The sequence below is a fragment of the Eretmochelys imbricata genome, chromosome 14 (genome assembly GCF_965152235.1).
Source record: "Eretmochelys imbricata isolate rEreImb1 chromosome 14, rEreImb1.hap1, whole genome shotgun sequence".
NCBI lineage: Eukaryota > Metazoa > Chordata > Testudines > Cheloniidae > Eretmochelys > Eretmochelys imbricata.
The window spans coordinates 14,756,538-14,784,354 of NC_135585.1; the positions used below are offsets into that span (position 1 = coordinate 14,756,538).

Sequence of the window (27,817 nt, forward strand, 5' to 3'; positions counted from 1 at the left end):
TGCTCCGTCGGCTTGCAACCGCCGCGTCTCCTCCCTAGCAGGGAGAAGGAGAGAAGCCAGGACGGCCCTTCCAGGAAGAGGACCGGGGGAAGGAGCAGGAGAGAGCCGCGGGTGCCCTCGGAGCGCTCCCCTCCTTCTTTCTCTCCCTCCCCGGGCTCTGGGTGGGAGTCACTCCGGATGGAGGGGCCCGTGTGAACAGGTAAGCGGAGCGGGCCGGGCAGGAAGGGGGCGGCCAGCCGCAGGAGAGCTCTGGGTCCTGCACAGCCAGAGAGCGGAAGGGAGCCCGGCTCGCAGGGCTGGGCGCTCCCCGAGGGGGCGGGGGGTCTCACGGTTACCGTCCCGCCAACAAGCGGGCAGGGGCCCCGGCTGGGATCCCACTCCCCGGCGGGAGCCGGGCGGCTCAGCCCCAGCGCTCTGCGGCGCCTCGCTCCGGGGCGCCCGGGGCTGCGCTCAGTGACCCAGCCGGAGAGGGAAGGCGGAGGGGTCGGGGGCTGTTTGCCGGCAGTGCCACCCTCTTGCTGCCGGGCCCGGGGGGAGGCAGGCTGGGCTCAGCCCAGGGCGCTGCTCCCCCGGGGCATCCCCCGCAGCAGGCTGAAGGAGGGAGCCCTGTCCGCCTGCTGCCTTGGAACTGGGCCAGGGCACTGCCCCCCGCGAGGTGTGGGACAGTCAGCGGGGACTGCGGCCAGGGCTTTGGGCAGGGACTGCCTGGGTGGAGGTAAACAGCCTCCTGCCAGAGTTTGGACCCCTCTGGCCCAAAGCCCCTGTGGACCCTTTGGGCAGAGTCCCAAACAGAGCTGCCACTGGGCTCCAAAGTCTCCCCGGAAACTCTCCTCTTCCACACCCGACCGCCCTGATCCCCTCCCATGCCCCCTCAGCAAGGGAACCAGAAACACCCCTGGCACTGGAGATCTCGAGTAGAATTACCCAAGGGTGCCACATCTGGTCCTCCAGCCAGGTTTGAGTAATGCCCACAAGGTGGGGGCCTCATCCCTCCTAACCAAATCATGGATGGGACACTCTTCTAACCACTGACTAACCATTAATGACTGCGGAGAGAAGGCTGGATCCTTGTCTGCTGACAGCCCAGCCTTCCCAGGGATAACTAAAGGCAAAAGCACTGGAACTAGCCATCTCGACTCTGGGTTTCACCTTACACCAAATCTTTTCCTGCCTTGTCTCTCCCTTGCCCATTAGCACAGAGAGCAAGGGACTCAAAACTTCACCCCCAATGCTGCTCTCCCCACCCCACCCCGGTCCCCCTGTTCCCAAGGAAGTGGCAGCACTGTTCCACCATCTTCACTGCCATAAACTGCTCATCAAAGGGCCACAGCCGAGCACCTAAAAAAAGACCTCCAGGTGTGTACATAGACTTAAGCCCATTTTACAGATGGGGAAACTGAGGCACAGAGAGGCCAACTGGTAGGATCATAGGGTCAGCAAAGTGGCAGAGCTGGGCCTGGAACCCGTGTCTCTTGATGTTCAGTCATGAGCACTAACAAATAGGGCCTGCTGTCTCCTACCTAAGAAAATCAAGTAATGAGCGGCTTGATCCTGCTCCTGTTAATGCCCCTGGCAAAACTCTCATTGACTTTAATGGGATCAGAATCAGGCCCTACAGGACGAAAGAACTTTGTCAAATGAGTGGACAATATTCTAACCACGGGAGTAAAACAATGAAGTTTGCACAAGCTTTTCAGTCATCCTTGGAGGATGTATTAGGCAATAACACAAAAGAGTATCTGAGAATGCAACATTCCCCACAGGGGAAGAGGCACTGGATTTCAGTAGCTACAATTCCAGCCATTTTGGTTACAAAGAAAACAAGCTGTGCTCTACTGAACTCCACTCCCTTGGGACTCTTGGCATTTGACCCTTCAATTGGCTGTCAGCTCACCTTCCAGTCTGGCTAAGAGTTCAGTCCATTTCAGAAAAGGAGCAGACAAGGGATTGGATGGCATGGGGAATTAGCAATGGGGAGAAAGGTTCAAATTCAGTAAGGATGAGCAATCCATCCGTGACTGACAGCTGGTCTCCTCTGATGGCTGTTCAGTAGTTTATGTGAAAGGTGTTTGCTGGATCTCAGTTCAAGCCCCAGTGGAGAGGTATCCAGAGTACATTTTCAAAAATCACTAATATTGGTAACCTTGACTGACCCAAGATTGACTCAGCCATGGAGACCAACTCGCCTCAGTAGTGGTCCCAACCTTGAACCATAACTGAGAGGCAACGTGAAGGAACAGCTGCCTCTGGTGTCAATGCAGAAAGGCATAGTCAATGTCCAGGACTGTTAATCCAGCATCTTCCAGGAGCACTGAATTAACACACTAAGAAACACCTTTAACAAAGCATGAGACAGACACACTGCTAAAACCAGATTCTGCTCTTACACAAGGCTAGTAATATTACAGGGGGTAGCTGCCCTTTGTGCCTCAGAGGGGCTTAAGATGAACCCCAGATGTGGTCAGAAGAGATTACCGCCACCTGCTGTAGCATTCCACAAGTGACCAGGTGAATTACAAAGGGTTTCTTGCACTTTTCTCTAATGAGACACAGGCTACTGGACTAGATGGATTTCTAGTACAGCAATTCACATGGTCCTAATGTGCTCATACTTACTGCTGTGATCACTTAATTACCACAGGGAGAGTTAATACCAGGCTTTGTACAGCTGCATTTCTTTTGTTGTTCCACTTGGCAGAGCCAGGTAAATTGGCACCAGAATGACCTTGTTTCCATTTACTTTTGTTCAGGCAGAAAGCAGCTGGCATGACACTGCGATCACTGGCATTCCTTGCATTAGTCAGTATATTATAAGCAGAATGTCTCAGCATTTATTTCAGGGAGTGGCACATGGGCAGACAAACTAGTGAATCAGATTGCTGAGGAGGGAAACTTGGCCTGTAACGATATACAGTAGATGGAGAAATTGGTTGAAAGCTACAGCAGGTGTGCATTGTAATGAGAGATTAATTAGTAGGCAGTGAGTGAGTATAAATAGGAAACCTGGTGGAACTGGGAGTGGCAGGGATCATTAGCTGGACAAAACAGTCTGAGCCGTGCAATCGAGAACAAAGACAAGTTGAACTGCAATGTTCTGGGTTGCTGTCTTTGGGTCTGTGACTACTGGGGACAGACTTTAGACCATGAGCCAGCTAATACAGAGCGATTAGGCCATGAGCCAGCTAATACAGAACAATCTGATCACACCAGAGGGAAAGACCATGAACCAGTCAGTAGCATTATCTCTGCCCAGCCACAGCATACAAAGAATTAAACGGTGCCAATCATCCGCAGGTTCGGTTGTATGTTATGTCTCCACACCAAAGCCTTCATCTGTTTGTGTCTCTTTTAGACTGTCTGGGCTCCAGAGCAAGGACTATCTGTTTGTGGACACACTACCTAGCACAATTAGGGCCTGAGATTCAAGCAGGGCTTTTGGTTGCTACTGTAATATATATGTTTAATAATAGAGTGAACTTGCCTACCCAGTATATGTGTACACACACCCACGTTAATCATATTCATTTATAGAATGGCTATTCTGGTACCAGCCTGCTGTTTAATATGGACTCCCAGTTAACTAAAGTAAAGGGTGGGGCCTCTGAAATGCTGAGCTAGCGTAGATTATTCCATGAACGGATATAAGAGAGTTTACTTTATAGGAATACAAATAAATCAAAATTTTAAAACCCAGACAAATCCTCAACCAACTGCTAAACCAGATCACTATTTATTACAAGGCGGCACTAGGGGCCTGTGGCTGGGGCCTGTGGCTAGAGCCTCAGGCTCGGAGTCGGGAGACCTACATTACATTCCTAGTTTTGCCAACGTCTCCCTGTCAGACCCTGGGTAAAGTCACACACATTCCTTCTCTTTGTCTCAGTTTCCTCAGCTGTGATATGAGGATAGGGACAGTGACCATCCTTTGAACAGTGCTTTGAGATCCACAGGTGAAAAGCCCTGTATCAGCGTTCAGCATTGCACTGTGCCCTGAAGGTCACGGCCCATGCAGCCCGGCAGGCAGCCAAAGAGGAACACACTTTTTGCAGGGGAGGAGGGGCTCTCAGCTGAACGTTTCATGCTGCAGGACCCAGAGAGATCAACCCTGGGAACCGCCACAGAGAGTCTCCCATGGCCGAGACAGGGTGGAATGAGACGCGTCACTGAGATTACCAAATCCCAAGCTGTTAAAGACTTTAAAGATCATGGTTTGCAGCTTGAATTGTACCCAGGAGCAGACAGAGGCTGCACAGAGGTGCCCAGCTCTGCTTGTCCTACTCAGCAGCGCTATATATAATTTTTACTACTGTTGGTATTTGCATGAGCTTCCTTCCCTCCTTAGCATGAGGATTTTATGACCTTAGCTACCCTCAGCAAGGGGACTGTGTGCTGGAAGCAGGTGAAAGGGAAAACAAGCTCTGGGAGGGAGCTGGGCAAGACCAATTCATACCTCAAAGGGGGTGTGTTCAGGACTGTACCTGAACATGTTCAGCCTCTTTTGAAATAAAAGGGAAAGGTGGCTTGTTTCCCAGGCACTTTGGTGCCAGGATCCCGTGGTGAGAGACGGGAAGGTGTTTTGAGCAAGGCTTAGCAGGCATTGGTTCTCCTGGCCAGAGAGCAGGTGTCTGTGCTGTGATTCTCCTTGCATTGCTCCAAGTGCTACCGTCTGACAGCTGATCTGATTTTTCAAACAGGTTGGCTTGGAAGGAGGTAAAAGTGGAAATGTCCCGAGGAGCAGCAGCACATGGGATTTCCAACACTCAGGACCGGGGATGGGCCTGGATGGTCTTGTTGGCCACTGTGCTGCTTCAGGGGCTAACGCTGAGCTTCCCCTCTTCCACTGGGGTCTTCTTCACAGACCTGCAGCGTGAGTTCCAAGCTACCAACAGTGAGACGTCATGGTTCCCATCCATCGTGACAGCAGTGCTGCACGCAGGTGGTGAGTAACATGCCGAGTAGCTGCCTTCAGCTTCCTCTCCTGGCTAAGCCAGTACACAGGCTTCATTTAGTTAATGAGCCTTTAAAATGTCATTAAGGTAGCTATATACTGGCAGTTTGATGGCTATGGGGACGGGGACAACACCCAAACATGAATAGTGACCAAACATTGGCTGTTCAGTGGCCTGCATGAAAGGAGTCTGGTGGGTCTCTCCAGCACTATTGGCCTTTTCTGAGCATCAAAGTAGAGAGGTCACAGGTTGAATGGGACATAGATGCTGAGCTCCCTCATCTCTCCAGCTCAGCCTTGAGGCACCTTGGCAGGGTAAGCCAGGTGCCAGAGAGACAAAAGCCTAAGACAATCTTCTTCTCACGCTGTCTTCTCCAGAATGGGAAAAAATGCATTTCCTCTTCCATGACAGTCCTTTGAATAGCCTATCTGATACACCTGTCCCTTCCCTCTCTCTGTCCCCAGAGAGCAAGTCTCCTGGCATGTGCAATGGGACAACTTTGCCCTCCATGTTTAAAGGGATGCTGAGATGTTTTTGCTAGACCCATATAGTCTAGATCCTCAAATACAAAACAATGGTGTTAAATGCAACTCTTTGGGCTGTGACACAAAACCCAGGCAGCTGCCAGTTACATCAGGGAAAGAGTTTCATGGAGCTGGGCTGATTCAGAGCTTCACAGAACCAAAGAAGTTTGTGGTCTTCTCCAGCTCTCTCAGACTCAGTTCATAGTGGTCAGGGGACTTTTATCTCTGAATTATGCGAGTCACGCTGAGCTACAGAGTTTGGGCCAGTTTCATCCCTGCACGGAAGGGAGGTATAAGGGGTGTTTGGGTATCTTTTCTAAGTGAAGGCTGCTTTAGTTTCTGCCATGTACTTCCTAGGAGCCACACCAACGGAGGCTGGAGCAGGGGGCGCTTACTGGACATGATTTCCCAGCCAGTTTGTTGCCCACTTCGGCGGTTCCCCTGCTGTCGGGGGTGGGGGGGCCCTCCTAGTGGAGGGGAAGTTGTGACCATCTTGTGCCACCACAGGCTGGCAGACTTTCCATGGCTAGGGGCCCAGCAGCCTGGGACACATTAGTGGAAGCCCACATAAACCAGGGATGACTGAGCCATATATGAGAATGCGAGTTCTGGCTGATATTTGGCACCCCAGAGCCAATGCTCCATTTCCTCTAGCTCACTGGTTTGGCTCCTTAGCCCCTAAAATGCTCTTTGGTCTCAGCCTTTTGCTTTGCCGGAGCTGCTGCCTCAGCAGAGCTCCGGGGCTTGAAACCTCTGGGGACTCTGAACTCTGCCCCTGTAGCAGGGGTGCAGATTCCACTGTGGCTGTGTGTGTGACCAAATGCCTGAGCATGGTCACTGGGAGTCTTTTCTGAAACAGAGATGCGATGCTGTGAAACGATCACCAGGCAGGCAGCTGTGCCACATATAGCCCCAGTCACAACCCTCGCTACTTACTTGTGTATCTCCAGGCCTGAAAGCTGATCTCCTTTGCAGGAATGCGCTTTGCATTAAAATGCTTATTCCCAGGTTGTGCAAGGAGTACAGCCATCCACACATGATCCAGGGTTGGGAGGCCAGGGAGGGTGAGGAGCCATGGTGAAAAAGAAAGCTACAAGATTAACAACAGTTAGCAGCACTTAACATGATCAAAGAGCTACGTGGTTAGTAATTAATTAATCCTCACAGTCCACGGGGGAGGTATTAGCAGCCCCATTTTACCAATGGAGGGACTGAGATCCCAAAAGTTTGGGCGACTTGCCCAACATCATGTAGCGAGTCAGTAATAAAGCTGGGATTAGACGTGCTGTTTACTGAGTGCAGGGCTAGGAGTTCTTTATTCAAGGCTTGTTGGAGCTACATCTTATGGGGCCAGAACAGTCCTCCCACCCTTTAACTCCCTCCCGAAGACTCACTTCTACCCTGACATGCACAAGAAGGGACTCAACAAAGTGACTATTATGTCTATATGTGCATACTTATCCTATAACCCCTTCCCAACTACGCTGCTCACATGCCCTTACATCTTATTGCCATGACCTCTGCCCATCTTCCTCCACCCCCAGCCTATTGTTCTGTTGCCCTTGTTATGTCATGTCTAGATACAACGGTAAGCTCTCTGGGGCAGGGACTTTGTCCTTATAGCTGTGCTGCGAGGTACTGAGCTGATCTGTAGCCACTATAAAATAAGAAATAGTATTCTATATCCTGTGTAGTATAATACACACAGATATGCCTTTATCAATGTGTATCTATAATTATGTAACAGTGATATATGTACACCCAGAAATACTACACAGGTAAAGCTGATTTATATAGGCCATGCAAAAAAAAAAAAACTCTCTCTCTGTTGAATCATGGTAACTAGGTAACTACAAGACCAAAGTTTGAGTGTTTACGATCTCATTAGCACTCTGAGGACACGTGCTAGTTTTATTCCTCTGTTTTACCTAGCTGAAGAATATCATGAGATAGCATACTAAAATCATATGCAGAACAGCCATCCATCTAGTGACAGAAAACCAGGGACGCTTTAGATGTTTAAGAATCAAAAATAAATCCTTGGTCTTACTTGTGGAGTCCATCAGTGCAACAAGTCTCCCTAAGGGCCTGAGGAAACTGACCTGTAAGAAGAAGCTAAAAGAACAGGTGTAGCGAGGCGATGACTCACTGGTCCGGCACCTCCTGCTGGTAGTCTCAGGAATTAGCTCTTTCCAGCCTTCGGAGCACCCTCCGCAGGCCCGTGTCTCGCCTGCCGCTGGTCCCCTTGTCCCTCCCGGACCCCAGTGCCTCTTTACCTTGGGGTGCTGCCCTGTGGCAGAACACCCACACTCTGGGTCTCCCCATCCAGGGGAACCCCCAACCCTCTATCCCCACCTTGCCTCAGTGGCTACTGCCAGTCACCATCTAGCCCCCCACTCACTGGGGCAGACTGCAGTCTGTAAACCACTCATCATTGGCAAAGGGGTTTGGACCTGCTGCCTTTGCCTATTCCCAGGCTACCCCTCTGTAGCCCCAGTACCTTTCCTGGCCTTTAGCTAGGCCTGCAGCCTGCGTGTTTTCCAGGCTAGAGCTCCCCAGCTCCTCTGGCCTTCCCCCAGTCCTGCTCCACTCTAGGTACCCTGCTCAGCTCCCAGGCAGCCAGGTCCTTCTCTCTCCACTGCTAGAGAGAGACTCTTCCTCAGCTCCTTTTATAGGGCCAGGTGTGGCCCGACTGGGGCATGGCCCAAGCTGTGGCTGTTTCCCCCATCAGCCAAGGCTTTTCACCACTTCAGAGCCAGAGCAGGGTGACTGCCCCGCTACAACGGGGCTTGGTGTGATCCTAATGGAGTTGCACCCATAAAACATCTGGCCCATTCTGGCAGATCTTGGCTACAGAAGTGCCTCGGAGTATTAAATAACTCAAAGAGAAATTAAAATGGTTTAAGCTGAGTCATGGATCATAATTACATAAAAGGGTGAAATGGTGCAAGGGAAAATGTAGGCTGGATGTCAGGAAAGATTTCCCAACAGTAAGATCACAATGACTGATCAATTCGCAGTGGCAGCCCCAGCAGCTGAACTCGATAAACAAAACCCTCAGGGATGTTCTGGAGAGAACAATCTGTCACTGGTAGGGCTGGAAGGGGAGTAACTCCGGTCAGCTATTAATAGGTTTTTCCATCTTACTTTTAGATTCTGGTATTAGTAAGTACACATACTTTTTCAAGAGGGGAAAGCGAGCCGTCTGATTATTTGGATTGCTCCTAGAAAGGCTTAAGTCCTGGTGAGAGAACGCTATGCCTGAAAAACACAAGGAGTTAGGAAGGCTGGCCTAGTGGTTAAGGTGCAACCGTAGGACTCGGAAAACGTGGCTCCAATCCCTGGCTCTGCCACTGACTCCTTGTGTGACCTTGAGACAATCACTTAGGTTTTCTGTGCCTCGGTTCCTCCCCTGTAAAACAGGGATAATAGCACTGCTCTACCTTACCAGAGTGTTGGGAGGTGCTCAGATATCTCAGCAAGGGGGCCATAAAAGTACTATAGACAGAAGAGGAATAGGAGGCTTCCAGTAGCACAATCCTGAAGAGCCGTGCCTTACACCTCCTGTGCAGAGCATGCTCCCTGAGCTAGCTGTAGCCTCTCACGGCCAGCACTGCAACTCCCCTGCCTGTGTAACCAGAGATCAGAGTAAATACAGGTGTGCAAGGAAAACCCACTCCACCACCACCCCGGCCTCTGCACACTCAGGGGGTAACAACTAAAATGGGGCCCATCGTGTTGGATTTCAAGACTCTTATGACCAGGAGAGGAAAAAAATAAAATAAAAATCCAGCTGGCTCCAGAACTCCCCCTGGAATGGAGTGTGTTTTGCTCAGCTCTTTGTGTATCTCTCTCCATCTGTCTCTCCTGTGATTGTTCTGTAAACAGACTATCTGAGCTGGTACTAGGGGAAAGGAGAAGACCATGCTGCCTAGGGTTCAACATCTGAACTGTTTTCCTGGTTACACACGCATACCGCCACACCCCGTTCTGGTTAGAGATAAAGCTTTAAAAAAATTAAAAAAAAAAAAACCACAAAACACTGAGTCATGCTGATGCTAAGGCCTCGTCAGAAGCAACCAGTTGCTGTCTGATTTGTCCCAAATGGGGTGAAAAATACATGGCAGCTGACAACCAGGTGAGGCATTCAAAGGAGGTTGCACCTCAGTAGAAACAGCTGGACGCAAAAATGTAAGGCATAGGTGCAGAAGAAGCCTCATGGGAAACTATTTCATTTAAAAGGTATTGCAATTAAAGCCCTGTGGAGATGGAGCAGTTCACGCTGCTCCACCTAGATTGCACTGGTATCTAGCAGAGTAATACGTGCACAGAGGCCTAAATATTCCAAAGCGACTAGAGATTTTGGGTGCCCAACATGAGACACATGATTTCCAGAGGACAGGTACTTAGCACTTTCTGAAAGTCAGGCCCCGTCAAAGTGTCTCACCCAAAATCACTATAGTCACTTCTAAAAATTTAGGCCATAGCATTTTAAACATCCTTGAGTGTTCGTTCTAGTTATAACATCTTAGTACAGGAAATGCCTATTAAATTACCATACGCAGAAGCTGGGTTCTTGGAAAGTGACATGAACCATGTTGGATCGTTAGCAGCAAATCTCAAAATCTTTCCTTATTAAAATTAATCCCCTTTGTGTACAATATGGCCCAGAACTAAATGATCATCCTTTGGAATAGCACTAAATAATCAAGTATTCATATATCAAAAACAACCACCCTACTAGAATTAGCAGATTCCAACTAGGGTCAGTGGTTTTCAACCTTTTTTCATTTGCGAACCCCTAAAAAATTTCAAATGGAGGTAATCTTAGACAGTCTGCAGACACCCAGGGGTCTGCAGCCCACAGCTGAAAACCACTAACCTAGGTAACTGATACTTTGTCCTTGCTGGAATCAGAGATCTGCTAACTAGAGCCATGTTTAAACATATTCGTTAGCATGCAAGCATGGTTTCCCTACCCATTGGGATGTAGGGATTATTGATTTGAGACTCGTGTTATAATCATGTTATAAAACCATGGTAAAAATGATCTCTGGGGACAGTCTAAAATTTACCATGTTGGAAGGCAGCAGGGACTGCATTATAATACAATTTGATCTTGTTTGTGTAGGTGTGATCAGATTGGGTTATGGAATTATCTGTTATTTACAGGACAGAAACATGATTATACATTTCAGGCATGTTTATCCAGAGAATGCCAACCCATCTTACAACATTTTGTCCCCTGACATCTTGCTGTATGGATGGAACTTTAGGTCTATCCTGATTCTCAAAAAATAACTGCTCTCATCAATAGTCAATTGGTGTTAGAATGCTGCTAGCAGAAACTGCATTTGAACAAGGTTCTAGTTAGCATGGATGGGGTCTTAAGGGTCAAATATATCATGAGACACATTTACAATGTAAATCCACATTGTGATGTAGATAGGGACTTAACTGCACTTAGCTCTGTTCCATGTACCCAGCCAAAACAAGCCAGACTGTAATGGAGTCCAGGGGCTGACCACGTTATATCCAGGTTCCCAGCATGGCTGAGGTCGGTGGGTGGAATTTTCAGCTCCCACTGAAATCTCTATCCCTGACTTCAACTGGAGCAGAGCACAGCCCAATTTAGAAGCCCAACCCAAACCTGAGTAGACTACAGCCAATCCCAAACCCAACCCAAGCCTGAGTGTGTAGAGTTGTTTTGTACCCGTCCTCCTGAAATATAATAATCCAAAATATACACACTTCAAACTAAGGGCTGTCTACATGAATAATTAGTTTGCAGCAAGCTGGGCTGTAAATCTACCCCTCACTAATCTGCCATGGTCTAAGTATCCATTTGCATCTTTGAAACGGGACTAGATCAAAGCCTGTTAACAAATTGTTCATATGCGCTTCACCAGGGTGTATATGCACATGGACAGTTAGACCCTGGCAAGTTAGTGTAGGGTGGTAACCTGACGATTACTTTAGATAAGCTATTACCAGCAGGACAGTGGGGTGGGAGGAGATATTGTTTCATATTCTCTGTGTATATATAAAGTCTGCTGCAGTTTCCACAGTATGCATCTGATGAAGTGAGCTGTAGCTCACGAAAGCTCATGCTCAAATAAATTGGTTAGTCTCTAAGGTGCCACAAGTACTCCATTTCTTTTTGCGAATACAGACTAACACGGCTGTTACTCTGAAACCCATACTAATTGTTCACCTAAACAAGCCCTCAGTGATAAGAGGCTACTTAACCTGACCCAAGCCTGAATATATTCTCTGCAAATTACATCCGACTGACCCCAACACTTGTAACTGGGTCAGGTTGCACAGCAGAAGTAGGCCAATGCTGAGTGCTTTTGAAAATCAACCCCTCGTAACAGAGATGAGGCCTAAGAAAAGGCAAACGAGGGGCCAGAGGCATCAGGAGTTGGCAGGAAAGCAACCCTCCGGCAGAGTTGTTCCAAAAAGAAAATAAAGACAGGACCATAGAGCTCACCAAGGGTTTCTCCTGACACAGATGGATACCTTCTCCAGATGTGAGAGGAAACAGCTGAGCATTCCATGCGCTGCCCTCCATCTGTGCACACAGCATCTCCTGATATCAGTGGGAAAGAGCACAGGGCCCACTGGCTTTAAAAGGCTCTCTTAGACCAGGCACAGCACTAATGTCAATCTCTATCCAGATCCTGTTGGGAACATCTTACTTGGTGCACATCAGGATGGAAATACCATTGCTCTTATTTTCCTGACTACAAACAACTGTTTCATGGGAGCTCAGGCCTACAGTGCAAAGTCACATACAAAGACATTAAGTTGATCGGAAAGCCATCCAACTGATAAGGAAAGTCCAGCTTCATGCTAATTAAAGCTCTTAACAGTTTGGCTCATGCTAATTAAATTTACTCTCCGAAGACTAACTCCGGTGCACTTTATAGGACATTATGTAACCAGTAAATTACAAGCTAGTTGTGGTTACTCTGCATACCAGTTAGTATTTCTCCATTTCAGCCTGGGGTCAGCTACAGTACAGAGGGACTGGCTTTTGCCTTCCTTACACTGGTGTGAAGCAGGAGTAACGCAACTGTATTCAGTGGAGTCAAAGTGGTGTGAAATCAACATGCGAAGAGAATCAGGCTCAGAGTGAGTGTGTGTGGCTTTTGTTGTGCCTTTCCACCCTTGTTGCACTGATTAAGCCCTGCTCTACCCCTACAATATAGGACAACCTGAATTCTATGCTGGTCAGCAGAGTGAAAAAGCCAAACCCTGAACACCGGACCTATGCCAGCGTAACCCCCCGGTGTAGACACAGCAAGGTTGACAGAAACAGTCTTCCATCAACTTAGCTACCATTGTTTGGGGAGGCAGGGTTCCTACAGCGAGGGAAAAAACACTTTGTCACTGTAGGCTGCATCTGCACTGCAGGGTTACAGCAGCATAGCTATGTTGATATCATCCCCATAGCGTAGACATAGCCTTAGAACCTCAGGGTATGTTGGAGCACTTTCCAAAGGTGCTCGTGAACAGCCTGGCCACCTCCACAGCACCCCCTCATGACCTCAGGTCGCTCTGCCTCGTTTTCCCCACTTTACAGGACTCTCTCAATCAAGCTACTAAAACTTTTTTTGGTTCAGCTACAACTCCTCCTTGGGACTAGATTTATTAAAACAAAATCATTCCCAAAATAGAGTTTTAAGTTGCCCATCAAGTCCATACTCCCAGCCTTTCACTACCTTAAGCCCTTTCCCTGAAGGCTCAGCATTCCCTCCTGGGGCGTACTCCCTCCCAGAAGTCTCTGTAGTCCCTTACTCCCACTTCCCTCTCATTGTCTCTCTTCCCCCAAGCAACACCCCCCCACCCAGCTTCCAGCTGCTCTTTATAGGGGGAAATCAGCTCCTCCATAGTCAGCTGATTCTACTAATTAAACCACACACCCCACCCCAGGTGCAGCAGGCAGGGCTAATTGGATAGAGCTGGCTGACTTTAGGCCTCCAGCCCTTAAAGCAGAAGGCCACCTGATTACAGTGCTTCAAGCATCTGTTACAGCTTGTTCTTTCTCCCTTCCTTGTTCTGCCCAGCTCATACTAACGGGGGAATTCTACTCCAGTATGTTTACTGCAAAAGAAGGAAACAAAATCATGAGGGAACCAATCGACCCCTAGATATTCCTTGCCATCCACTGGCTTTGTTAAGAAAATTCATGCTCAGGAGAGTTGTATGAAATTAAGTCCTCCCCAGTAATAAATCCTCATGACCTATTGGTCATGTCGGTTACTCCTCAGCAGACTTGCATAAGAATTTTTAACACTTCCTGTATGCATTGTGACCTTCCATCAATGCCACTTCAGTAGCCACAATGGTCTTCAATGGATGACCAGATGGAGGAAGGTGGAAGCAGTACAGAGGCTGCTTATGTAGGATGCTATGGGCTGCCTCTTTAGCAGGACGGGCTGCCATGAGCACACCACCATTGTACTATTGCATCTTCCAAGTCTCCTCGTCCGATACTGGTCCAGATACAAGGCCTTGATCTGCAACACCACCAACAGGCAAGGACTTAGCTATATCAGTGATTTCCAGCATCTCCATCCATGGCCTGACAGGACAGCTGTGTTGCCTTGAGCAATGCAGGATGAAGTGGGTGGGAACTGATGGTAGGTTGTCCTCATTTGAGCACAGCTGTGGAATGAGCTACCAGAGGAAATTTCTGATAAAAAAATCTGACATTTTAAAACATGCAGTAAGACTCACCTTTTTTATAGTTTACTCACCATAACTGGAAGGATGCAAATATGCATTGGCTGAGGCTTTCAAAGCTGAACATGGAATGGGGCATCTAAGACTGCTAGGCAGCTCTGCAAAAACGCTGCTAACATATATACACCCACAAGCAGAACATTCGAGAAACCGGGAAGAGCAGAAGACTCACTAATGTTCACAACAGACCTTGGCACACAGATCTAATTCACCCATGCAATGCTTCAATGGACCACCAATGGGCACTATAGAAATCTCTATGGGAGAGAGATCAATAGATATGAATATTGTTCGAGATCTCTAAAATGATCCTTCTATCACCCAAGTTTGCCCCTGTGTTTGAAAACTCTTAACAGTTTGGCTCTGCCCAGATTTGCTGTTCCTCAAGGTTTGTTGGTTTAAGCAAACATAACCTTGCCTGCACTCTGGTCTGCTCTCACCCCACTGTAGGGCTGCAAAACTCCACTGACTTCAAAAGAACTACGCCCAGCTTTGCACCGCTGTAAGCAAAAGTAGAATTTGACTCACAGTCTCCATCAGTATTGCCCAGCACAGCAGATTGTCTTGAGCAGCCTCTACGCACTAATCACTAATCGTGTGATTTTTTTTTAACTGTTTTCTTCAAGCCCTTCCTTACTACTGGGTTCATGAGCCTTTATGAGAGTCTCAGTTTTCATTTAAAAAAAATTAATAATCTCTAGCTTTCATGGTTGCAGAAAAAAGCTTGAAAACATGAAGAACACACATTCTAAAGGCTCAGACTCCAAAAGACAACAACAACAACAAAAACACCTAACATGCTTTTTTTGTTTTTAATCTCATGATTTTTAAGCCAGTCTCGTGGTTTTAGGGGGCTGGACTTGTTAATTCTACATGTTTGGGGTTGGCTAACCTACATCACCATCCTGTAAGTTCCCCCACTCAGAAATAAAATTCCACCCTCAGTTTGCTGAGCTGGCCAATGACCTTTTCAAAGGCTGATTCAGCCATGAACAGGTGAAGTTTCTCAAGCAGATCAAAATATAGGCAGCTGCAGCCTTCATTTTAATCAAACTCAGCTGTTTGCTTGACAATTGTGGATTTTGTTTCAAATAGCGAATTGTCTTAGGCCACAAACATGAGCCAGGCTATTTTCCCACTCTGATCAGTTGCTGATGCTGAAGCTTGTGACCATTTTAGATTCACGTATGTAACATTATATTAAAAAAAAAAAAAAACAATTGAAAATCCTTGGGCCTCCTCTTAGGAACAAAAGGGAAACTCTAGCATCTCTTCCTCTTCCACTAGAACACAGGCCCTTTAAACAGAGGAGCATGTTCCTCCCCAGCAACTTGCCGGCATGTCACTGCTATTCTTACCCAGCCCTAAAGAGAAGTGACCCAAATTTGCAATGCCAAGGGGTAGATCAGCAATTTACCAGGAGCCTATGAGATGCCCCAAAACTGCATAAGTTTACATGTACTTAACTGACCACATATGCACGCATCCAAACTTGCTTGTGCACAGAGGTAGCTCAAGACAATTGGCCACCCTGGGTGAAACTTCAGAGTTCTGCCCCCCCACTGACCCTCTTGGGAGTTCATGGCAGATGCCCCAGTGCCTCCCTTGCTGCTGTGACCCCCACCCCTGAACCTCATGCAGCCGAGTTGGAGGCTGATGGGCCAGATCCTGGCCCGGGGCTGCAGAGATTGCTGGGCACTGGTGACAGACCCCGTGGTATGGGAACAGTCTGAAACCAGGGCACCGGCAGAGGGCAGCTCCCAGCCTGTAGAGCCTGGCCCCTGGATAATGAGCAACACATATTTCCCTCCCCCCCGCCCCGCAAAAAGCCACCCAGGCTGGGGGCATTGATCCCCCTCACAAAAGGGGTGGCAGACTCCTTCCCACTGGATAGAGTGGGGGTCCCTGTATCCCCAGCCTGGCCCCACACCCAGCTCCACACCTTGGCCCCCCATATCACCAGGCCATCAGCCGGACTCCTGTACCCCACCCCCTGCACTGTGCATCCCCAGCAACCCCCACACCTTTCCAGATGAGCTCCTTGCTATGGGGCTCAGAGCCTGCGTGGTAGCAGCGCCTCCAGAGCATAGACGTGGTCGGGTTGAAGCAGCGGCCGAGGCAGGAGCTGGGGGCTGCCTAGGCAGCAGAACCACATGGGCTGGGCGCTGACATAGGGCCAGGCGTGTCGCTGCACTTGTGGGGGAAGCCCTGCAGCGACACCAGAAGCAGCCCTGACTCTAAGCACTCAGTGGCTGTGGTCTTTCCATGCTAGGGGTAGGGAGCTATTGGGGAGGGGGCAGAAATGCTGCCCAGGCAGCCTGGCTGCTTCCCATTCCCCAGAGCCCCAGCTGGTAGCTGCCCCTCCATGGGCAGCCTCATCCCCTACCACCCTTACAACTGCCTATAGCTAGAGTGGCCACTGCTTGTGCATTATATTTTTCCTTGCTAGATGAATAGAAATCGCTTGTTAGCAGAACAATGTAATGTTCACCAGCAATGTAAACAATAAAACCCAGCCCTCCCACTGGAGACGTACAGCAGACACGGGCTCTGGCCTCTTTGAAGCATTATACTCTGTGACTACATCTCTCACTGTATCACTGCACTGCTCAGTTTCTCCCTCCCCAAAGGAGAGCTGATGACACTCCCTCTCCCTTCCCCCCCCCCCCCCCGCCATTTTCCAGTGTGTTGGGACTGATGGACATAAGGAGTTGCATCAGCAACACAGCATTAGTATTGTCCGGGGCAGAGCAATTGCAGGGCAGATGCACAACTCCACAGGCCACAGCTTAAATGCCTGTAAGCCTAACAGGTTTGACTTTAATGCAGACAAAAATGTGTCCCTCATTCTGTTACTACATGATCATCTGCAAGGACACTTCCTATCTCTCTCCCATCCTTGACTTGTTTCGGGACTGATCTGTCTTTTCTTTAGTGCGAAATCTCAGCCCTGGCTGAATGTTGCCCAGTTCTAGACTTCAGAAACACTGGATACTCTGTTACTTCGCTATAAACTGCTGAGAGCTCGGAATGCCGTTCCATCTCTTTGGCTCGGTGCCTCCGGGTTAGCCCTGCAGTTGTTTTCAGCTCCTTTCCCAGGAAGCAGAGCACTGAGCTGGCCCTTAGAGATAGCTCTGGGACTGCCAGTGTTTTAGAGTCACTTACTGAAATGTTTTCAAGCAGGAACCCAAAGAGATAGGACCTGGAAGCTGCTTAGGTTCCAGTGGGACCCATCAGCAAAGCACTCACAGGGAACTGTCAGCAGGCACTGGCTCCATAACGGATGCTGAAGAAAGTGGAGCTGGAGAGAGAGGAAGGAACAGTATAAAGAGGGTTTTGTTGGAGGCTCAGAGTCAGAGTCATTACATCCAGCAAGGGAAACTTCTGACCAGCTGCTGTGATCTTTTAATCAGAATTTGAACCCACACTGCAGAGTTTGAACCCAGCTCTAAACTCTCACTAGCCTTATGTACAAGCATTTTAAGGCCTCCAGCCGTGCAGCATCTGGGCACTTCACATATATTAACAAATTAACCCCCACAGCATTCCTGTAGGAGAGGAAATAAGCACTATCCCCTTTTCCATGTAGGGAAACTGAGGTCTCAAGCAATTAAATGACTTGCCAGGGTTACACAAGAATTCTGTGTCAGAGCTGGGCTCAAATCTTCCATTTCCCAGGCTGGTGCCCGATGAGCCAGTTTGGGTCTCTCAGAGTTTACAGCCAGTACTCTACTGGACTTCCTGAGGCTTGAACTGGCTCTCCTTAAGCCAGCACCTCCCAGCTGTGATTGGCAGGGACTCCAGGCCAAAGTCAGCCTGGGCAAAGTGGGAAGTCTCTGGGAACTGAGCCCACTTGCACAAGAATTCATCTGTTTCTGGTTGGGTGGATTTTCTCCATATTTTGCTCCTCTTGTTTCTGTCTCTTGGGTGCTGCATTCCACCATTTTCTCTCTTTTTTTATACTGGAGTAGCATCTGGAGTATCTGCCCATCCTACTCATCCTCTTCTCTTCTTCCTCCATCCCTTCTTCTTCTCCTCATATCCCCCTCACCCTAATATGTCCCTCCCCCCTGCAGTACGGGAGCCCTCCCCAGCCATTGCTCTGCTTTTATAGGGGATCAGAGTGCTGCAGGGAGCCAACTGGAAGCTCTTTGGACTTGGCGCAAACCTGGCCATGGGAGTGGAAAGGGGGTTAGGAGTATCACTGTGGACTGCTCCAGCCCCTGTGCACCCAGGGAGCTTGTGGGGGAGCCCCGACATGGAACTGGAGGCGGAGAGATGTTTGTAAGATTTAATTGCAAAACATATAAAAAGCCACACTCTTCCATCCCCCTTCTTAGAGACCTGTAAATGGAGCTAGAGCTCTTCCCAGAATCTATTCCCGGTGGGCACAGAAATCCAGGTCATGTTCTTCTCCTCTTCCAGAATGTGCCCAGAATCTATACCATGTGCACACAGAATTCCATTTGAAGAACCTCTCCTCTGCCCCCATTCAACCCAGAATCCACCCCACAGAATAATGGAAATCCTTTTTTTGTTCGTACCCTAATCAACGGCCAGTGGATGATCAGATCAAAGGAGTCTTCTCCCTTACTGACGTAAGTGAAGCAGAAGATGAGGGAAGGGCCGGGGGGGGGGTATCAGGAGACTTGGGTTTTATTCCTGTATGACCAGGGACAATCACAGGGGAATTCCAAACTAAATCATATTGTGCACTCAGAACAAGTGGAGCTTTGTTCCTGCAGCCACTAGGGTAAAACCCAAGACAGAACAACTTGTCCATCCTTGATTCCTGCCCTGATGCTTGTTTGGTTGCTTTATAGGTCCCCTCTGCAGCATCTTGGTGGAGCGATTTGGCTGCAGGTTCACTGTGATGCTGGGTGGCCTACTCAGTGGAGTGGGCATGGTTGCCAGCTCCTTCTCTAAGTCCATCAGCCAGCTTTACGTAACAGCCGGCTTCATTACTGGTGAGTACCAAGTTCGGACGTGAAAAATAAATCACTGTGGTTGGTATTTGGATGTAGCTAGTGTCCAGGGAAGAATGAGTGCATAGGTTCCTTCCCTCATCTGACAAACAGGAAAGATCAGAACTGCAGCGCAGTAGGATTCATATCCTGAATAGCCAGCACCCTTCTCCACTCCCCTTTACTCCACCCCTTGTTCCGCTGGGATCCCTAGGAACTGCTTCTCCTGTGAGCCCCACAGGGCTAAGGGTCCCAAATGGGGACAATCAGTAAATAAAAACTACCACTTTTAGAAGCTGGCTGGTGATTTATTTTTGAGGAGGAGGGAGGGAGCATATATCCCATACAGTGCAACACATTTTTCAGACCCTAATTTCCCTGGAACTGAAATGGAGTGTGTGGGGGGAATGTTATCCAGATGGACTGTGTATATCCATATTTCACTCCTCCCAATTTACAGAGGGATGGAGACACCTTTTTTCTAAGAACAAACATAAAAATGTGGTGGGGTTTTGTACAGAAGTAATAAAAATGGAAACTTGCCAGAAGCTGGGAATGAGCAACAGGGGATGGATCACTTGATGATTACCTGTTCTGATCATTCCCTCTGAAGCACCTGGCATTGGTCACTGTCGGAAGACAGGATACTGGGCTAGAGTCCAGAGAAGAGCAACACAGATGATTAAAGGTCTAGAAAACATGACCTATGAGGGAAGATTGAAAAAATTGGGTTTGTTTAGTCTGGAAAACAGAAGACAGAGGGGACATGAGAACAGTTTTCAAGTACAAGTATGTAAAAGGCTGTTACAAGAAGGAGGAAGAAAAATTGCTTTTATTAACCTCTGAGAATAGGACAAGAAGCAATGGGCTTAAATTGCAGCAAGGGAGGTTTAGGTTGGACATTAGGAAGTGGTTAAGCACTGGAATAAACTGGCTAGGGAGGTTGTGGAATCTTCATCACTGGAGATTTTTAAAAGCAGGTTAGACAAACACCTGCCAGGGATGGTCTAGACAATTTGTCCTGCCACAAGTGCAGGGGACTGGACTAGATAACCTCTCAAGGTCCCCTCCAGTTCTATGATTCTAGATGGACCTTTGGTCTGACCCAGTATGGCCATTCTTATGTTAACTTCTCCCCTTCTCAATAGCTCTTATGGAGGTGGTGTTGGACTCTTGCTCTCTTGTAACATAAAACAATGAATGTCTGCAGCCAGATCACCTTGGGATTTGATCCCATGGGATCTCACAAGCAAAGCAAGGTTAGAATTGGTCAATGTTTGGATGGGAGACCTACAAACAACGCCCTAGTACTGTTGAGGATTCAATAAGCGTCACTCTTCTCTCTGAACCCCTAGTGAACGAATGCCTCAAAATGGTGTTGTGTATGGCACAGAGCTGCTGCTGCATGAGATGTAAAATGGAAGTCATGGCCACTTCTGGTCATTAACAAACTCATAGCAATTGAAGTAAGAATAGGGTGTCTTGTTGGACACATCTCAGTTTAGATATGTATGCCAGCCGAAGGCTGCCTGCAACTTCATCTAGGTACAGCATTCAACTTCACCTCCCATCCTGAACTATCAAGTAGCATTTCTGTGTGCTGCTGTAGAGCTGACATCCTGCACTGCAGAAGAAGTACTTCAGTGGTGGAAGAAGGGGTGCTTGGGTCATTGAGGTCTTTCCAGCAAAAAAAGCACTATATAGAAATAAGCTGTTGCTTTTTTTTTTGCTTTTTTTTTTTTTTAAAAAAGGCCTAGGATCCTGTTTTGGCTTCCAGGCGGGAGTGACTGTGCTGGGCTACTACTTTGTGCGTCGACGGGCTTTGGCCAATGCCCTAGCATCCACCGGTGCCTCCATTGGCCTCACACTGTGGCCGTTGATTTCTCAGTACTTGCTGGATGAGATGGGCTGGAGAAACACTTTTCTCATCTTTGGCGGTGTGCTGTTGAATGCTTGTGTCTGTGGGGCTGTGATGAGACCAGTCCAGTTTGGGCCTCCCAGGTCACCGCTGCAGCCCAGCCCTGGACAGGAGCCAGGCAACTCAGCTGAAGATGCACAGCTGTCCAACGGAGCCACCCCTCATCAGGTGGAGCCCCCGCAGCAGGCCAGGTTTGCTGCTTGCAAGCAGACGCTGCAGAAGTACCTGGCTTTTGATATCTTCTGCAAAAACAAAGGTTACCAGATTTACACCATTGGCGTGGCCTGGATGGTGATGGGCTTTGTGCTGCCCCTCATCTACCTGGTGCCCTATGCCATCCGGAACGGGGTGGAGGAGCGCAAGGCCGCCCTCCTTATCTCCATCATTGGCTTCATTAATATCTTCATGCGCCCCATGGCTGGGCTGCTCTCAGGACTCAATATCTTCACTGGGAAGCGGATTTACCTGTTCAGCCTGGCCATGCTGCTCAATGGGCTCAGCAATCTCATCTGCATCATCTCTGCCGACTTCAGCATGCTCATCCTCTACTGCCTCATCTACAGCATGTCCATGAGTGGCATTGCGGCACTGATCTTCCAGGTGCTGATGGATGTGGTGGAGATGGACAGGTTCTCAAGTGCCTTAGGCCTCTTCACCATCCTGGAGAGCGTCACCATCCTCCTTGGACCCCCACTCGCAGGTGAGAGCGCAAAAATGTTATTGGAGACCCGGTGACAGCAGGCTGGGGAAAGGACAGGGGGTATTATGCCTCTGATGACAGACATTGGGGAATGTAACAAGAAGGGAGTGAGGAGCTATCAAACCCCCATAGGCAATGGGGTGGGAAGCACCATTAACAGGAGAGTCAGAAGGGAGTTATCAGCCCCTATTCACAGGTGGTTTAAGGGTTGAGGAGTTGATGATCTGTAAGCACCTATATTGGGAATGAAAGATTAATAATAAAGGGCTCTTAAATCTAGCAGACAAAGGTGTAACAAGATCCAATGTCCGGAAATTGAAGCTAGACAAATCAGACTGGAAAATACAGTAGAAATTAACAATGAGGGTAATTACCCATGGGAACAATTTACTCAGTCTCCCTCTTGATAGTCATCAGAGTTATTTGCTGTGTTGTACTGCAACAGTCTATGCAGAAAGGACAGAAACTGACAAAGACGCTTAGTGGTGCTGAGCCCCTCCAGTAAAGTGGCAGTTCACCCTAGGTGTCTTATCAGTATCTCTGCTCCTTCTGCATAACGTACTGTGGTACAACCCAGCAAATAACTCAGATGGCTGACTATCAAGAGGAACACTTGGTACTGACTGTGAATCCTTGGCTTAGGGTCTGACTCCTTGACTCAGTAGGAGCTGGGTGTGCTATGGAGAGGACACTGATATGCCCCAGGGAGTGAATTTTGTGTTGTTCTGAAGTAGCCCATGCTGGATGCACAGAAGTAGCAATAACTGATTCTGAGAACACTGATATCCTCTAATGGTGCCCTAGATGCAAAGCTGCGTACGGAGTCATCAATTCAGCATGACAGCAGCCAGAACAGGCTGCTGCTTCAAGCCTGAATTTAATCTCCTGAACAGGTTGCCCCCACCTGGAAGAGCCTGAAAGGGGCCCAGCCAATGGTTAAATCAGATTAGGATCATGTAGGATCGAAGAGAGTTTGGGTGGGATATGCCAGCCACAGAAAAATCAAGAGTTGATTAATTAATGCTACACTGGTATGAGCCTCATGCCATTCTGCCCCATGCCTTATAACGCACCTAACGCTGATGAAATGCCAGCCTGCCTCTCCCCAGGCTTATCAGGATGCCTTTCTCTCACTGACCTCACTTCCTTCTTCATTTTACATATATGGCACACGTCCATGCTATTTTATACTGTCTTGTACTGTATCATTCCCCACTGTACAAGTGCAGCTCCGGCTGTAAATGACAGGAACACAGCATTCAAGTGTGCATTCAGCAGGGCAGGCCTGCAAACTCTGGGGCCATTCTAATAAGGGAATGATAATATCTCCTGTATGTCTCTATCTCCCAAGAGTGTCCTGAAACTTATGGCATCCACGTTTGTTATTTGCTTTGAGATCTTCTGATGGGAGGTGCTGCAGCAGGGCCCAGCCTTATTAATAAAACAGTAGGAATATATTTACTTTTGCTCCTATACCTATACACAGGGCACTTGTACTGACACTTTATACCAGTACAAGGAGAAATCCTTACAAAGGGTGCCGTTAATTAAGTTGTTAGCATTTAATGCATGCAAATAATGAACGTTACTGCAGAATTCTCCCCACCACACACACACACACAAGCGTATAGGAACATCGTACAGACCAGCTGAATACTGCCTGATCTAAATCTTTTTCTTTCCATCCCTAGCTTCTGGGAGGGTTAATTATTTGCACACAATAAATATCAACATTTTAATGGTCAGTATGGCCAACAACCCTTCAAGATGACTTTATATTTTTACACCACGTTAACAGCATTGGTTAGCTAATATCTGTTGCTCTGAAAAGTTTCCCCATCCTGACTGAGCCATTTAAAAGTGTTTTCAGCAGAGAGGCCAAAACAAGTTGATTTGTACAGACCGTTATCTTACTTGCTTTATCCTGGGCTCAGAGTTCGCAAGGCAAAACATTCCTCTATTCGGTGACTATCAGCAGCAAGGGTTATGGGGCCCCAGTTGCAGAAACAAAACAAATAAATGAATTGCATGAGATGGAAACTGGGTTGCCCCCCACCTCTTCTTTAATGATGTGTCCTCTTGTGGAGCAGTCATGGCGACAGCAGAAAGCACAGCCAAACCACACAAAGAAGAACTTAATCCATGTGTGGACACTTTGAGTGTTGGCCTGGTTCAGACAGGAGACAGACCAAGCCTTTTTGGGGCTATTTCAGAGCAATATTTGCTATAAGTGCTATTTCGGGCGGAGGGGGGGAATGGGGGACGACATACAACCTGCAGTAGCCATTATGCCACATCCTTATTTAGTTAATTTCTTCATTATTCTTCCCCCCGAAAGGGGAGGTCTACACTGCACCTGGGAGTATGCCTCCTAACCCGGGCATACAGACTCTCTCAGATCAGCTCAAGCTAGCACACTAAAAAATAGCAGCATGGCCATTGCAGCACTGGCAGAGACCTGGACTACATCCCTGAGCTTGGACCCACCTGGCCCTGAGTCAGATGGCTAGCCAGAGCCTCTGCCAATCCCATGCTGCTAAATTAAGCTGAGCTGCATGAATCTGTCTAGCCAGGGTTGCTCCCAGCTGAAGTGTAGACCTACCCCCACGGACTGTGATTACATCACATCAGCATCAATATAGTCTGGCATTCTGCTCAGAAAAGATATCACCACTTTGTCCTACCAGGCTGGGTAGCACTCCTGTGTGTTATTAAACAGCTGCTTTGTTCCATTTCAGAGGCAGCTGCATTTCAACGGTGGATGAACTGAGTGCTGTGTATGTGGCAGTTTATGAACTATATGGGTCCCTGGGGACTATATCAATGTAAGATACTGTTCTTTGGTATGCAACTTTGCTCTGACTGAACTCTGATTCTGTTTCAGGTCTTCTGGTGGATATAACTGGCCAGTTCAGTTATGTCTTCTATGCCTCCAGCTTCTTCATGGTGTCAGCTGCACTCTTCATGGGTCTCAGCTTCTGTGCTTTGGACAGAAAGAACAAACTGAAAGAGGCTCTGAAGCCAACCTCCAATAGCCCCTCCAGATACCAATACACCGAAGTGCCAACTAACCCAGGGCCTGAAAAACAAGCTGCTCCTGCCGTCATGTACATCACAAGCATCTAAACGAAGAGGAACCCATAGAATTCTGTGACCCACACAACCGCAACATGTAGCGTAACTGGAGGAAGATGGGAGGAAATGCCTGCTTTCCACAATAACCCATCTGGGTCCTGCAGTGAGCATCTACTCAGCAGCGCTGCCTCAGATTCCAGATGGAAGATCCAGATCAGAGGCAGAGCCCAAAGCCTTGCAACAGCCAGAAAGCCAAAGAACAAGGAGCACTTCTTATACCTGGTGCAAGCCCATAAGGCAAGGATAGTAGATCTGTGACTTAATATGTGTTACTTTAAGCTAACAGAATTAAATTGACAGTGACTTTTTTTTTTTTTTTAAGGCTGTACATTTTTTGTATATTTTAATTTTTAAGACTAGAAAGATTTATTAGCTTATGCACTACAATGATCCCTGACACAGTGACAGTCAGTCAGTCCTGAAAGAGCTAAAATACCACTGAATCGCCTTGTCTGGACATGCCAACCTAGCAAAGACTAACTTTGTAGTGAAGTCATCTGGTTGCCTCCCACAAGGGGCAGGGAAAACCCCTTTCCTGGGGGATGCATTGCTGCTTTCTCCCCCATCTCTGGATATTGCATGGAATATTACACAGGTTGTAGAACCCAGGCTAGCGCCTGCTATCACTTGTGTCTAGGCCAAATTAATTTTTTACAAGCTAGTAACCAAATCATTCCTGCATTTCAAGGGCATATTCAGGAAAACAAAGGTTCAAATCCAAAGCCCCAATAAAACTGGACAGACTCAAAGTGCCTACATTTTATAGCCTGTGCCATGATGTCTTAAGCTCTCTCCTCTCCACCTTTACCAAGGTGTGCTGCAAGAAAGAATGTGACAGTTCATGGCCAGTGTAAATGCACTTAGAAACTGGGAGAATGAGTGGCAAATACAGGGATGGACATTTTTTCTTTCCAGGAGCAGTACTTTGAAAAATGTACCAGGCCTGAAAGCAATTGCACTAGTCCAGACCTAGGGCCAAGTTCAGAGTCAGGGTAAGCTAGACTCTGTTACACTCAGAGGGCCAGATCCTCATCTTATATAAATGGGAGCAGCTCCTCATCCAGACTCTCAGACTTAATTACACCCATTTTCCAGTATAAAAGGGAGTCTACACGGGTGTCATTTACATGCCAAAGAGTCAGAAGAAATTGGGGCGGGGAGGTGTGGGGGAAATTTAGTTTTACTTACACACTCCCGTTAGTGATCTTTCTTGCTACATTCCTTTTTTTGTGGCCTTAGCATGTGAGTTATACCAGCTTGACCTCCCTTTGGTCTCTTAGTGAACCAAATTCAGAGATGAGGAGTAAGCTAAATGTGGGTATAAGTTACTTGTTGGTAAATGGGTTGTCCCCATATAAATGGAAAGGAGTCTAAAGGACATCTAAGATGGTGTAACACGGAAGAAGCTATCACTTTGCCAGCTTAGACTCTTCTCTGGATGTGGCCCAAGATACCAGTATCATAATGCACATAAAATACATTTTTGCTTTTACTCTGCTTCAGTTCTGAAATGACTAACAGCAGATCTCTCACAGAACATTGGAGGTGGAGATTAATGCTTTAAACCCTTTGAAAGATGGGAGTTTAAGATGCTCTCAGAAAGTAGAAGCATTGGCTTCTAGCTTTAGTGGTTGCCAAGATAACAGATACTGAAGTCATGTCACAATTCTAATGAAAAAAAACCAGCTGCTAGTTAGAATGATGTGATTATGAGGTTCCAACCTGACAAGCCTAGAAACAAATGCATTAAACCACTAGAAAGCCGAGCCTCCAGGCTTTCCAGACTATAAATGCATTCATATCTAACCATTATTGTTTGCGAGGATCCCACCATCTAGCAGTGCCTCTTTTGACAACGGTCCAACACACTTTGCCTTCCTTTGTCAAATATATCCTTAAATAAGATTACAGTTGGGAGATGTTTATATGCAGCCATGTGCTTTTAAAAAAATGTCTTATCTCTAGTCATATGTATTTAGTAACTTGTGTAAATGGCCAGCAACCACAAAGCAAACAGCTGGGACCGTTGCCACTCAATTTGGTTATACACAAGCACTCTTTGATCCTTAAGGAAATGTGCAGTTTTCCTCGTGCGTCAGAACAAACCATTAAGAAGGGTGTGAGTCTCAGACCTGTTCTAGCTTTTGTGAATAAAGGAGCTAGGCAGCAGCATGTGTAGGGGTTTGGGTTTTTTCACATGATCTCTAAATTCTAAATTCAGTTCAGTGGTTTGTGTTTCCTGCCACTCCTTCCTAACTTTTTCTTCTCCCACGGAGGTGGAGTCAACTGATCTCTACTTACCTCAATGTCCCCTGTTGTAATGAATATCCTAGCCAAGGAGGACAGGATGTGGACCCATCAAAACTGCTCCTAAATGAGACAGAATAGTCACTTGAAGGAGCAATGGACGGCATCTCCCTCCCTTTCAAGAGCTGACTGTACTGCATCTACAGTGCTACTCATCATGGCTCACTCAAACAAGGGAACGAACCGTATGATGCATGTTGCTCCCCACATGATAAAGAAAAAGAACTAACATTTCACAAACTCAGAAAACTGACAGACAGTGATCACTTCTTCCACTACTTGAAAGAAACTCGGGGACGGACGTTAATAGAGCATACCCAAGCAGCAACATTACACAACAGTTTAGGGCAAAGAGTGAAGATACATTTATCCAGAACCAAGTATGGGGAATTGTGTTTTGCTACTCTACTCCTAAATTTCAAGGCCAGCGCCCTAGTTTTTGTTTGGTTTGGCTTTCATACAAGTTGAGACATTTTTCTGGTAAGGAAAAAACCTGGTGTATAGAGTTAAGAGATGGCATATTAAATGAATGATTGGTAACTGACTCAGCTCCTTACTGTGCTGCCATG

At 47.6% G+C, this 27,817-nt stretch overlaps 1 protein-coding gene and 1 long non-coding RNA gene across 5 annotated transcripts; one reads left to right on the forward strand and one right to left on the reverse strand.

Annotated features, from left to right (window-relative positions):
- The first annotated feature begins 55 nt into the window (after positions 1-55).
- SLC16A5 (solute carrier family 16 member 5) lies at positions 56-27,792 on the forward strand. 4 transcript variants are annotated; one of them, XM_077834182.1, is made up of 6 exons: positions 56-199; positions 4,859-4,939; positions 12,479-12,616; positions 19,048-19,191; positions 20,940-21,806; positions 24,691-27,792. In XM_077834182.1, exons 4-6 carry the CDS (start codon positions 19,098-19,100, stop codon positions 24,930-24,932), a joined length of 1,203 nt encoding a protein of 400 aa, XP_077690308.1. In that variant the 5' UTR covers positions 56-199; positions 4,859-4,939; positions 12,479-12,616; positions 19,048-19,097; the 3' UTR covers positions 24,933-27,792. The 4 variants fall into 4 exon arrangements, with proteins under 4 accessions (XP_077690308.1, XP_077690307.1, XP_077690305.1 ...); XM_077834181.1 differs by having other exon boundaries at positions 12,479-12,610; XM_077834179.1 differs by lacking the exon at positions 12,479-12,616 and having other exon boundaries at positions 4,695-4,939.
- On the reverse strand, positions 23,354-27,379 carry LOC144275071 (uncharacterized). Its single transcript, XR_013347978.1, has 2 exons — positions 27,243-27,379; positions 23,354-24,789 (listed from the first exon to the last, which is right to left on the reverse strand). It is a non-coding gene; the product is annotated as an uncharacterized LOC144275071 (long non-coding RNA).
- Positions 27,793-27,817: the final 25 nt, after the last annotated feature.

Coding starts and splice junctions, on each gene's coding strand:
- SLC16A5 (XM_077834179.1), top strand. CDS start 4,723: ATGTCCCGAGGAGCAGCAGCACATGGGATTTCCAACACTCAGGACCGG. Junction 19,192..20,939: donor AACAGCCGGCTTCATTACTG/GTGAGTACCAAG, acceptor TTTTTAAAAAAG/GCCTAGGATCCTGTTTTGGC. Junction 21,807..24,690: donor CCTTGGACCCCCACTCGCAG/GTGAGAGCGCAA, acceptor ATTCTGTTTCAG/GTCTTCTGGTGGATATAACT.